This window comes from Equus caballus, chromosome 23, assembly GCF_041296265.1.
Source record: "Equus caballus isolate H_3958 breed thoroughbred chromosome 23, TB-T2T, whole genome shotgun sequence".
Lineage (NCBI taxonomy): Eukaryota > Metazoa > Chordata > Mammalia > Perissodactyla > Equidae > Equus > Equus caballus.
Window position 1 is genome coordinate 34,886,352 of NC_091706.1, and position 14,051 is coordinate 34,900,402.

At 38.9% G+C, this 14,051-nt stretch overlaps 1 protein-coding gene across 9 annotated transcripts in view; it reads right to left on the reverse strand.

Annotated features, from left to right (window-relative positions):
• Positions 1-14,051, reverse strand: part of PIP5K1B (phosphatidylinositol-4-phosphate 5-kinase type 1 beta) — a 279,387-nt gene that overhangs the window by 91,996 nt on the left and 173,340 nt on the right. For all 9 annotated transcript variants that reach the window (XM_023627257.2, XM_023627253.2, XM_070248645.1 and 6 more), the window contains one exon: positions 9,109-9,408. In XM_023627257.2, the coding sequence (XP_023483025.1) occupies positions 9,109-9,408 (300 nt within the window). The remainder of the gene's footprint in view (positions 1-9,108; positions 9,409-14,051) is intronic.

Here is a 14,051-nt window from a genome sequence, read left to right on the forward strand (position 1 = left end):
ATGGTAGTGTTCTGTGCTTTGGAGGGTAGGAAAATGAAGTCACATAGTTCCTGTTTTCCTGGAGGGCAGACTTTAGAAGGCAAACATTAAATATGTATCCAAGTAATTACAATATAATATATAAATACCGATGGCTATAAAGTAGAATTAGATGAAGGGCTGTGAGTATTTAAAGTCTCATAGAAACGCTTATTATTAGAAGCACACATGGTGAAGTCCTATGCCTTAGGCCTCCTTCTTAGGAATCCCTATCAATCACATTAAGTCCCACAGACACATAATCAGCCATTAGACTTAACTATGTTTTTCTGTTTCATTTTTCACCACTGTTTCATATACCCCCATACTAATTCTTTATTGGATTTATCTTTTGTTCTGCTGGAGTATATACTCAAGTAATTTTTTAACAAGAGACTTAAATATACACCTATCAGAATGGCTAAAATAAAATAGTGACAAAAGCAAATCCTGGTGAAGATGAGAAGAAGCTAGATCACTCACACATTTCTGGTGGGAATGTAAAATGGCACAGCCATTCCAGAAAAGAGTATGGTTGTTTCATACAAAACCGAACGTGTGCTTACCACATGGCATAGCAATTGCAATCGGCATTTATACTAGAGAAATGAAAACTATGCTTATGCAAAAACCTGAATGCAAATGTTCATAGCAGCCTTATTTGTATAGCCAAAAACTAGAAAAAATCCACATGTTCTTCAGTAGGTGAATGGCTACACTGTGGTACATCCCTACCATGAAATATCACTCAGCAATAAAAAGGGGCAGACTATTGATACACGCAATAACTCGGATGCACCTCCAGGGTATTATGCCGCGTGAAAAAAGCTAGTCTCAGAGGTCACATACTGTATGATTCCATCTATATGGAATTCCTAAAATGACAAAATTATAGAGATGGAAAACAGATTGGTGGTTATGAGGGATTAGGGAGAGGTCTTGAGGGAGGGAGGGAGGTGGCTGTGGCTATATATAAAAGCGTAGCTTGAGGGATCTTTGTGGAGGAACTCTTCTGTATCTGACTGTGGTGGTGGTTGCATAAATCTACATGTGTATAAAGTTGTAGAGAAGTATACACATGCGCACGCATGAGTGCACACACAAATGAGTGCATGTAAAACTGACGAAATCTGAAAAGAGTCAGTGGATTGTACCAATGTCATTTTCCTGGTTGCAAAGGTTATACAAGATGTATGACCTTTCCTGTACAAAGGTCATACAAGATGTCACCAGTAGGGAAACCAGGTGAAGTATATATGAGATCTCTCTGTATTATTTCTTCCAACTGCATGTGAATCTATAATCATCTCAAAGTAACATTCATAGAAGAGAACTTGTAGGTAGAAAACTTTTTAAAGTTCTTGCATACATGACGATGTCTTTATTTCTGTTCTCACAAGGAAATCTGGCTTGGCTAGGCATAGACATCTATGTCCCAAATCATTTTCTCTCAGGATAGAGTGTGGAAGCCATTGTTCCACTGTTTCACAGAACTCTGTGATTCTCTCCAGCTCAAACAATCTTTGATTCTATGAATGGCTTTAATTTATTTATTTGTTCACCAACTTTACCTTAGCTTTATGTTTATATTGCAATGGTATCAAAGTAACTATTACAGATTGCAAAACTCATAATTTAAAACAATGGAACAAATCAAATATATCATGGGATTACAGGGTTTATAAAACATAATTTGAAAGACAGTGAATTTATCTATAACTATTTGGTAGGTAATCTTTCAAGGTATGGTACAGAGATGGGAGCCGATGATACTCCTATCCCATGCTCAGGTTTTAGCTGAAGTCTAAAAACAAAATCCAATTCCTTACCAAGAAAGCAAATAGCTTAAACGTAAGCATTGTCATCAGGAAGAGCTGTACGTCTTTTCTCTAGTAAGTCTAAAGCACTTTTTGCTCTTTAATGATAACTGGGAAGGCAACCAATATTAAAAGAAAAGAACTGTCAAAACTAAATGCAAAAAAATTAGTGCTAAATGAAATTACAGCTGAGGGGTAAACACTAGTCATAATGCTACATTAAGTATTCTAGAAAAGAACTCACATTGTAACCCATACAAACATGCCCATAGCTGAGAGGAAACTGATCTACAAATTTAGATCTTGCCAAACATAGTTAGAAAGGAAGATCCTAGTTTCCACATCAAAAAGTCTCAGTATTCTTAAGACTGGTTTCATTAAATTCTGAGGACCTATTAATATTTATGGTGACAGACATTTGTGTGAAAAAAAGAAAATTGGTTCCACACTATTTAAAAATTAATAACTTTGCTGCTCAACAAAAAATGATAATAAATGTAAAATAAGTCATTTAGGTCATTAATTATCCAGACTGTCTGATATGACTCCCACTTGAAGGAATAAGAAATATTTGGATTATAAACACAAGTTCTCACTAATATGCTTTGTGTCAATGTCATTTTCCCAGGGTTATCAATAAATATTGCAGGATGAAATAATTTGTCAAATTAATTAAATGACATGGGACTCTTTAGATAGATAAGTTATGTCAGAGAAGAAATAATTATAGCAAGTCAAAAATGAATATGAAAATAGTTCCTAACTGTTTTTCCAAAATTAATACATAAATTTCCAATTCAAAAGAGTTTTTATCATAATCTTGAAACATGTACTAAGTGTATGCAATAAGCAGGTGTTGTAGGTGTAGACAGATAGAAGGACTGAGCTTTGGCTTTGGGATATTTACAGTCTAGCTGAGGAGAGAGTAAATATACCCAAAGGAGACAGGGGTCAGCACTGAATAAAATAAAGTCTAATGACTATTTACAACATTGCTTCTTATGGAAAAATAACTGAAATATAATACACTTCTGTTACACAAATGATGTACAATATGGAGACAATAGTACAGTTTTTCAAATAATCCCAAGTGATTCAAAATGGAGATCATCTGCTTTATGGAATTCTCAATGCCATGTTTGGCAGGCATTGTAACCATACTGGATACTTCCTCCAAAATAGGCAGAACCTAAAAAACAGCTGGCTACATAAAAGTCACTAAAGATAGATCTTCTTGGAAGTGCACCTAAACCTGTCTCTCTTTATTATCAGATAGTTTACTGCATTTATTCCTTTGTTCAAATGCATATTTCAATAAACATTTACTAAGCACCAGGCCATGCAGATTGAAAACAGATTATGGTTTGATCCTCAGGCTTAAGGACCTACATGTGAATAAGTGAAATAGTGTGTTAAATCTCACTAAAGAGGTAAACCCAGGATGTCTGGGGACCCACAGCATGGTGGGCTTCAGGGAAGTGATGCCTGGGTAGTCCTGAGATGAGCAGATGAGGGCCAGGGGGAGAAGAGTGAAGAGGAATGACCCAGCAGAGTGAGGTATGCACGAAAAGACCAAAACCTTTAGACAATGTGTCCAGTAGAGCAGAATGGCTGGAGAAGGGAGCAAGAAGCTGAAGAAGGAAGCTGAAGGAGCATCTGGAGAAGGTGACAGGGCCCAGATCAGGAAGGATCTGACTGTTCCAAGCTAGGAACTATGGGCTGTGGCCCAAAGGCAGTGGGGAACCTCAGCTAGAGGATCATTAGGAGGTGGTGGTCTTGTGATCTGAGGATCACTTTGGCAGTTGCAGATGTGTTGGAAGGCAATGATACCGAAAACTACTTAAGAGGCTACCGCAAAACTCCAGGTGATGAATAATCAGGGTCTCAATCAAGTCCATGGCCATGCATATGGAGAGGAGAGGGCAGATCCAAGAGTTATTTAGGAGGCAGACTGGATGGGACACGGGGATTTACTGAGTGTGGAGAAAGAGAAGAAGAAAGAAGGAAGGAAAGGGTAGCTTCAGGGTACTGATGTAGGTAACTGGCTGCATGATGACCATGTTCCCCAGGCCAGGGACAACCGGATGAGGAGTGGCCTTGGGGTTAGATGATGGACTACCTGGGAAGAGCAGTTTTCAAACAGAACATGCATCTCAGCTTGTTTGTCACATGGGGACCACCATAGGGCGTGGTTTGAGTAAATCCTACTTCCTGTTTTTGATAGCAAGTGACCTGTGATGTCCTGGCAGTACTTCTTCCTTGCCATCACAACTCTTTCCCTGGGCCAAGTTCACTTACAGGTGTAGACGGCTGTCACAGCAGGTAGAGGATGAGGCCAAAGGAGAGGAAATGCTCCGAGAAAGGGAACCCAATTATTTACATGTCCATTTTCCCCAGACACGGCTGACAGGGAACAGCAATGTAGGGGTCAGAGAGAACCCAAGATCTGGATCCCTGCTTTTGGAAAGAGCCCTTTGTTTGAATCCCTTGGCGAAGTGGGCTCAGCAGGATTGAAGAATAAAGTGAGTCCAGTTTTCTAGAAGAGTTCTGAGTGGTGACTATGCTATGTGGAGGAGTTAGGGATGGACCATCATAGGCGGCAGGCTTATAGACAAGGGCCCAAGGCCACGCTGAGGAAGCCAGGACAGGGATGTGGGGGAAGATGGCATTTGTCAAGAGGGCTCCTTGTGGGATGAGGCGGTTCAGGGCATTTCAGATGCCGAGCCCAGAAGCAGCAGCTCTGACTGGGAATCAGGGAAGTAGTCTGCGGGGAGCAGGCAACAACGTTCAGAGGTCAAGCTGGGTCATAAGTCATGCAGGTATCTTCTGGCCAGCAGTTATGCAAGAGCAATGGAACCCTGGGGCCCGAGATGTCAGGCAAAAATATGAAAGAAGAGCAGGGCAGGAAGCAAGAGCAGGTCAGCAAGAGGTCAGGAGGCTTACGGTACTGCCTGGGAATGACAGAAAAGCTGGGGTCCAAAGGTCTGGAATTCTCAGATTTGCTACTTCTAAGCCCTTAAGAGGTCCCTGGCACCACCAGAAAGGGTCTTTGACATTATTTGGCTCCTGACTGCTTTCCTCTCCCACCTTACATGCTCTCCCTTACTATTAACTGCTGCACCACCAAACAACTCTAGTTCTTGGAACACGTCATGCTTTTTCACGCCTAGCTTATATTGTTTTCTCTTCCTCAAAATACACTTCTACTGCTTTGCCTACCTGGAGAACTCTTCTCTCTCAAAACCAAGGTATGCTGTCAGCTACTCTGATCCTGCCCAGGTCTGAGAACATTATCATTGTACTTAATACACTGTCTGGCAATTGATTAAAAATGGAGGTCATTCACCTTATGCTGGCACATAGTAGGCCTGCAATATATATCTGATAAGTGAGTGAAAGGATGTATCCTAATATGGGTCTAGTTCACCTTTCTCTGGCTGGGCGCTGACACAGTAATGCAGTCCCCTGACTGGTTTGTTTCTAGAGCCTTAGCAGTACTGCCTCACTTAGACAGAGGAATGTTAACAGCAAAGAATCCCAATCATCTGGCGCTGGCACAAGCCCTGGGGTGACCTCACGTCCTCCCTGGATCTCCCAGCACCTCAGCTAGCACTAAAGCTCAGTTCTGCAAGTGAGGGAGATGTCAAGGCAAGAGATGCTCCTGGCAATGTCAAGCAGACACTCCATTCCAGCCATCCAGGGTGTTGGCCCTTCAGAGGACGGCCTGAAGAAAGGGAGATGACTACTGCACGGCTCCAGGAAGGGGGTTCTCAGCCTGGGGTGGGGAGGTGTCAGGGGACGATGGGCTCTAAGATATTCATGAACTGTTGTGTGGATAGACATTTTTCTGGGGAGATGGCTCCCAGCTTTCATCAATTTTGCAAAGAGGTCCATGACTATTAAATATTAAGACCTATCATTCCAGAAACGTGCCTTCCTCAAGGCAGCTCTGCTCACAGAACCAGCTGCTGACTCCAGATCACAGACGCCTTGGTCACAGTCGAGGCAGATCATGGAAGGGACTCAGGTTCCCCCACAGCGAGGCATGTACACACTCCCTCCCACCCTGAGAAAAGACTTTCTGAAGATAAACATTGCGCGTAATTTAAGGAAGTTCTGAGATCTGCATCTTGTACAAGATCAAATGCAATCAGTGAGAGGGAGTCAGCCTTAGAATACCTCGCCATTGACCTTCCTTAGGACAACAAATCTTCCAAAAAATGAAAAATAAAAAGGCAAATCTCCAGGGTCTCATTCCTGATGAAGAGTCATGTTTGACCTCGTTCTATCAGTAATGGGCTCAGGAAATACTAATAAACAGACAAATCCTGTGCAACGACTCCTTTACATTTCACCTTTCCTTTTTTTCTGGCGTAGAAGCCTGTGGTTTTGGAAGACAGCAGGAAAAAGGCTTTCCATATTAAAGAGGCAAGACGTGCACGCGCGCACACACAAAAAGAAAGCAAATCTAAAACTGGAGAGGCTTGTACTAAACTCTGGGGAATCGAGAGTTACTTTTCACCCACATCCTGTAAGGGCAGAAAAAGCACCGGAAAAGGTTTCTACTAAAATATGTGTGTTTTGTTTTTTCTTTTTTAAAGAAAAACATGAATCACTCATATCCACTCTGATATCTGAACAGCTCAGCTGGACACTTTTTTGTTTGCTTGGTTCCCACTGTTCTTCCCCCGACTTCTGAAAAGATAATTTTAAAAAGTGCTTACAGTAAATCTTTAAATTTCCATTGTTAAGAGCATGCAGTTTGTACCCAAACAGGTGTGGGCTCTGCCATTGACGTGCTAAGTAATGCTGGACAGGTTCCTTAACCTCTTTCAGAGCCTAATTATCGATCAATTAAAATGTGAGTATGAATAATACTGACTTCAAATGGTTGCTGAGAGAATTAAATGAAACGATGCATTAAAAAATCATAGACTATACCATGTCTACTGAGGCAAGGGAAACAAAAGAAAAACAAACAAATGGGACTACATCAGACTAAAGATCTTTTGCAAGGCAAAGGAGACCATGAACAAAACGAAAAGACAACCCATCAACTGGGAGAAAATATTTGCAAATCATATCTGACAAGGGTTAATTTCCAAAATATATAAAGAACTCGTACAACTCAAAAACAAAAAAACCCAAACAACTCGATCAAAAGGTGGGCAGAGGATATGAACAGAAATTTTTCCAAAGAAGATATACAGATGGCCAATAGGCACATGAAAGATGTTCAACATCACTAATCATTAGGGAAATGCAAATCAAAACTATAATGAGATACCACCTTACAACCATCAGAACGGCTATAACGAACAAGGCCAAAAATAACAAATACTGGAGAGGATGTGGAGAAAAGTGAACCCTCACACACTGCTGGTGGGAATGTGACCTGGTGCAGCTGCTATGGAAAACAGTATGGAGATTTCTCAAAAAATTAAAAACAGAAACACCATATGATCCAGCTATTCCACTACTGGGTATTTATCCAAAGAACCTGAGATCAACAATTCAAAGAGATCTATGCACTCCTATGTTCACTGCAGCATTATTCACAATAGCCAAGACATGGAAGAAACCCAAGTGCCCATCAACAGATGAATGGATAAAGAAGATATGGTATATATATATACAATGGAATACTACTCTGTCATAAAAAAGACAAAACCATCTGATTTGCAACAACATGGATGGCCCTTGAGGGTATTATGTTAAGTGAAATAAGCCAGACCAAGAAAGACAAACACTGTGTGATTTCACTCAAATGTGGAAGATAAACAAATACATGGATAAGCAGAACTGATTAGTGGTTACCAGATGGGAAGAGGGTGGAGGGGAGGGTGAAAGGGGTAAAGGGGCACATATATACGGTGATGGATAAAAATTAGACTGTTGGTGGTGAGCACAATGCAGTCTATACAGAAACTGACATATAATGATGTACACCTGAAATTACACAATGTTATAAGTCAATATGACCTCAATAAAATAATTTTTAAAAAAATCGTAGACTAGCCTAGCATACTCTAAGCACCCAATAAATGATAGCCAAAGAATAGGAGCTGTGGAGTTATATCTCTATCAATAAAACAAAAGATTTCAAGGACACACCCTTGTGCATTCTCATACACGTTATAATATGTAGAAAGAAAGACCCATAAATAGTAGGACTGCTTCTCAGTGAGGATTCCTCACTTTATAGGTCACATGGGGCAGTTATACTGCCTTCCTCACCTTCAGGTGAGCTTGAGTCTGGCAGAGAAGGGACCCCCTCCCCTGAAGCAGCACAGGTCATCTGTCCAGGCCCACAGAAGGCCCAGGAAGCCACAGCCTGGAAGGCATACCTCGTATTTCCCAGTGACCAGGCCCTGTGAGTCCTATCTGCTCTTCCAGAAAGCCCTGGTCAGGCCAGGGCCCAACCCTGCACCGTCATGCCTTCTGCCCACCTCTACTATGCCCAACTTAGCTGAGAATCTAGACGGTTCTCCCAAGTTCATCTGGGACAGGAAATGATGTTTCTGAGAATTGTTACTCAAATGATCATCATCCTTCAGAAGCCATGAGAGTTGCATTTTTATCTTTTTCTCCAAAAGAACTTTTACCTACTTTCTGTAAATTCACCAAGTCAGAAAAATCTTTCCCAGGTTTTGGCTTTCCTTTTGTTTTTTCTAAGTACTGCAGGCTGGGGGACTTCGAAGTAGGAATTCTTCCTTACTTTTGACAATCACTCTGGCTAAGTTTGTAGTAATGGTCTTTGCTCCAACTGTCGAGCCTCACTCCTCATCGCCTCTTACTCAGATCACATAAGACAATTCCAGCAACGGTACTGCTTACCTCCTGGTGCCGCATCCACACCAAATATCCAGGGATCCACTTATCAATTCCACCAAGAGCATTTTCTCTAAACTTCTCTCCCTGGTCGGAATCTTACCTCTTCCAAGATTTGTATATGGTTTTTCTTGCAAATTACTGCATTAAACCTAAATTTCTTTCCCCTCCAGTTTAACTACCTTTCCCACAGAAGGTGAAAAGAAAAAAAAATTCTTGTTTCATTTTATGAAAGAAAGCTGACTTAACTTATTAGTAAAATCAACAGAGACTCCAGACAATTCCTGTATCATCCAACAATTCCTTTAGCATCAAGGAAGCAAGGATCAGCACCAGGATTGGGAACAATGGGATTCTCCTTGTCCATGTTGGACATTCCTTACAAAGGTTACATTATCACAGATGACTTTTCAAAGGAAATCAAGCAACGACACTTCCTTACCCGGCAGTCTCTCTGAAGTGTTTTCATGAGTGCATTGTATGTTTCAGTATCAAAATACAGCCCTTCGTGCATGTCTTGCAGGAAATCTAAATCCTTAAACGTGGGGTTGGATTTCTCTCTCTCTTTTCGGGATGCTCTTCGCTTGTAAGTTGAGCCTTTCAAGTCATAAGTAAAGTGCATTCTCATGAAACGTGGCAAGACGTTGTTCATCACCACAATCCTGATGTTGATGCCCCCTGATTGCATGCAATACAGGCCATAAAATTTTGGCAAAAGAGTCCGTGGATTCTGGTTTAAATTCTACAAAGAGAAAAAGGAAAAAAATGTTTAAAATCTCCTGTTTTTACAAAATAATGCTCCATTAAAAATGTGTTTTCATCTAATATGATAATTAAAAATGGAATGTGATTATCTTTATTAATAGCCATTGCTAAAATTTTGCTGTTTCTAATCTAGTTCTTAAGTCGGCTTATTAAAACATCAACTTTATCTTTCTACTAAGGGCATTAAAAGCGACTGAACTGAAAATGGACAGAATCTCCCAAATTAGCTCTAACTAAAAACAGAGAATTGATTAGTGCCCTGTGTGACTCTTCTCTAAGATAGCTAAAGCGAAAATTAATTGCTGGCGTATAAGGAATGAACATTTTAAATTTTAATAGCTCCCGAAAAACTGTCTTCCAAAATGGCTAGACCAATTTACAATCACATTTTGTAAGATCCCATATGTCTCATCACTCTTACCAGGGCTGAAGATCACCAACCTTTAAGATCATTGTAAGCATGGTTGGTGAAAAGCAGAAACTTGTTTTCAAAATCTGAATACCACTGATTATTAGATAAATTCACTATTCTTTAACTTATTTCTAGCCACCTCAGAGATAATTTTAAGTTAATATCCTTTGCTCATTTTTCTATAGATTTTTGTCATTGTTGGAGTTCTTGATATATTCTGGATATTTACCATTTTCCTATTCTACGTGGAGTATTTTCTCCCAGTATGTTGTCTTTTTTATTATAAAAATAAGGAATACATGTCTGTTTTTGTTCCACTTCAAAAGTAGGAAAGAAATTAAAAATAGTTTACTAAAGGGCATATCTATCTATCTGTAAATGAAAAATCTCCTAACCCTGAGCCTTCCTCTAATCCCCAACTTCTGAGGAAACTACTAATTCCACTTTCTATTATTCTAGAAATATTTGATTTACTTATATTAATTTTACTTATATTAATTTTGTCTGGTATTTTTTTTGTTATACACATTTTTTTATGCCTTTTGTTGTAGTTACATTTACGTACTTGTTTCCTGTGTTTTTTTTTTGCTTCTTGTTTGAGAAAGCTTTTTATACCGAAAGGTTATAAATTTCTTTTCTTTCCTTCCAAACTTTTAATAGCTTTGGTCATTACATTTGGTTTTTACTCTACATGAAATTATTTTTCATGTGTGGAAGATCTGAAATACGGAATTTAATTTGTTTTCTCAAATGCATAACCATTTATTGAACAGTCTGTCCTTTCCTAATTAAGTCCCTCCTACATCATACAATAAGCTGTCCAAAAGACATGGGTCTATTTCTGGACGCTTTAGTTGATCTATTTGTCTAGAACTGTACTAATACCACATCTTTAATAATGGTATAGGTTTATAGATTTTTAGTATATATTATGGCAGGCCCACCATTTTTCTTCTTCATCAAAAATGTTTTGTCCAGGGGCTGGCCCGGTGGCATAGTGGTTAAGTTTGTGCACTCTGCTTCAGTGGCCCCAGGTTCACAGGTTTGGATCCTGGGAGTGGACCTAGCACCAGTCAACAAGCCATGTTGTGGCAGCATCCCACATAAACTAGAGGAAGACTGACACAGTTGTTAGCTCAGTGACAATCCTCCTCAAGTAAAAAGAGGAAGATTGGCAACAGATGTTAGCTCAGGGCCAATCTTCCTCACACACACAAAAAAATGTTTTGTCCATTCTTACAACATTTCTCTTCCAATGTTTATTTTTTGAAATGCTCTTAACATGCTATTTGTTTTCATTTTCAAATGAATCAACTCTGTCAACTTCAGGGGAAAATCCTATTGTCATTTTCATTGAATTAGATGGATTTATAAGTTGATTTGGGAGTAAATGAAATCTTTACAAAACTGAGTTCAGGAATGATGCATATGTCTTCATTATTTCATATAGTTTTGATGTCCTTCAATAACACTTTGTAGTTTCATTCACATTGGTCTTATATAAGTGTTTTTATAGACCCAAGTATTTTAGAGTTCTTATTATAACAATTCCTTTTGGATTATTGTTCACGTGTTATATTTACTATAACTTGCTTTCCCAATCAGAATTATAGTATGTCTTCATTTATTTATATCTTTATTTTTTCAATAAAGTTCATTATAAATTATTGTCATCATGAATGAGATCTCTTTTTTCCCTTATATTCTTCAACTCTATATGATCTACCTAATGGAATACAATGGATTTTGAGGGCTTATCTTACATCCTGCAAATCTGCTGGACTCTCATTGCCTCTAGAAACTGTTGGTTTATTTTCCTCAAGCTTTGCTCGTTTTCAATTGTACCATTTGCAGAGAACAGTGTTTATACTTTTCTTCTATTTATTTTCATACTCAAAAAGTTATTCCTAAGGATTCTAGCAAATATATCAGAAAGAACCATTGATGGAAGGCATCCTTGTCTTTTTCTATTATTTCTAGGGAAGGGGCTCTTGTTCTTCCCCATGAGCTATTATGCGAGCTCTTGGAGACTGATAAATGTAGAATATGTTTGTGTTCATTTACTTATGTTAAAAAAGTTCCCTGCCAATTTTTAATTAAGAGAAGATGTTGAATTTTGATTGCCTTAGTTTCTCCTCAACATCTGTTTGGATAACCACATGATGTTCACATGTTTTCTTCTTAATGTGATGAATTATATTCTTTGCTATACTAGTTCATATAATTGGGATAAAACCACTTCTTCAGCTAAATTTTAAAATTTTATTTAATCAATTTAAATTTAATAGTCACAAATGGCTATGGCTACTACATTGGACAATGCAGTTCTAGAAGAAGAGACTAGTCTATTCCTAGAACCATAGAAGTTTAAGATTTACTCACTTAGCAGATTAGCAAAGAGAGTGATACCAGCCCTGATATCCGTTGAACCCAGCATATATGGGGTTAAAACCAAAGCACTCATTCCCTGCTCACTCCCTGGCTTCCTGGCTCCAGAATCCACTATCCACCATGGAGACAAATGGCCAAGGACAGCCACCTGGATTCTTTATCTCCTCCTCCTCCCCACTACAAGCAGCCTCCCCAGGCTGGTGGGAAAGCTCCCCCTGGCAAGGCCATATGCTCCCCCTCCCCTACCTAAAACCCAAAGAAAAACCCTTACTTTTAGTTTTTCAAGGAGTTTGGGATTTCAGCATTAGCTGCTCTTTCTCCTTGCTCAGCACTGTGCAATAATAAAATTCCTACTTTCTTTCACTATACCCAGTGTCAGTGATTGGCTTGGGTACAACGGATGAGCCAACTCACTTCAGGTTTGATATCAAGAGCAATGTCAGTTTGATCCCAATTTTAGATTATTTAAAAATGTATATATGAATAGAATACATCTGAACAGATATACACCATCAAATAATAGTAATACGTATCTCTGGGAAAGGAATTATAGTTGGTTGCATTTTTTCTTCTTTTCCATATTTTCTATTTTCTGTAATATAAAGTAGACAATTTGCTCTAAAAAATAAAGAAAAAGCAAACTACTTCTTCAAGATCAAAACCTTTTAAATCTGTGCATGCTGGTCCACTAAGATTTTTATTTAGATTTTTGATACCTATATTTATATGTGAGACATTTATAGCATTTAATATTGTCTCTAGTAGATTCTGGAATTAGATAATACTTGTACATACAAATGAGCTGTGTGACATCTCATCAATTTTGTTTTGAAACAAAGATGTCAATTATCACCTCTCATAGCAAACGAACGGCAGAACTGGGGCTTTTGAAATCCAAACTTGTTCCTGTAGCCACTCCAATCACAGAAAATTAATAACTGTTATGAAAGTACAAAGAAACTGGAGCTATGAAAATGATAAGACTGCTTAAGGAAAAGTATTCATTTTGTGAAAATTGGACTAAATGTCTAGTAAATCCACCTGGGCTGGGCTAGGTTACTGTTTCTTTGTCTCTAAAGCATTACATAAAAGATGATTTTCAGGTTATCAGAATGAACCTATGAAATCCTAAACTCTGAAGTGTAGTGCTAGGAACAGCTAATATTGAATACATGCTGGTACACAGTGCAGGAGATAAAGATGCAGCCTCTGGAATCCTACTACTTGAGTTCAAGTCCCACCTCTGTAGCTCACTGGCTGAATAACCCTTGGCAAGTCACTCCATTTATCTGTCTCAATTACCTCATCTATAGAACAGCAATGACTGAAGTATCTAAGGTTGCTGTGGAGATTAATGAGTTAATGCATGCAAAGCACTTAGAGTTGTGTTTAACGCACATCTTAGCACTCAATGAATGTTAACCATTCATATTACTACTACTATGAGGTGGGTGCAAAGAGCTTTGCAATGCCTTGCTTCCTTTATCCTACATCCTGTATCCTTTCTTTACCACAAGTCCCTCAGAAGATAGGTGTTTCCCAGCTCTTAAATGCTGAGGGGACTCAGGCTCAGAGGTTATGTTGCTTACTCACAGTCACACACATAGCTGATGGCTGAGCTGGGATTTGAACCCAGGACTGAGTGAGGCAACAACTATGCTCTACAACTCAACTCCAGTTTACTTTAAAAAAAAAAATCTATGTGATGAACGTCATAGTATAATCTAAATGCAAAATAAAGTTCACCAAAGGGAAAGAAATGTGTCAGAATCACTAAAAAAATACAGAGAAAAACTGTTGAGGAAAGTGATTAAACC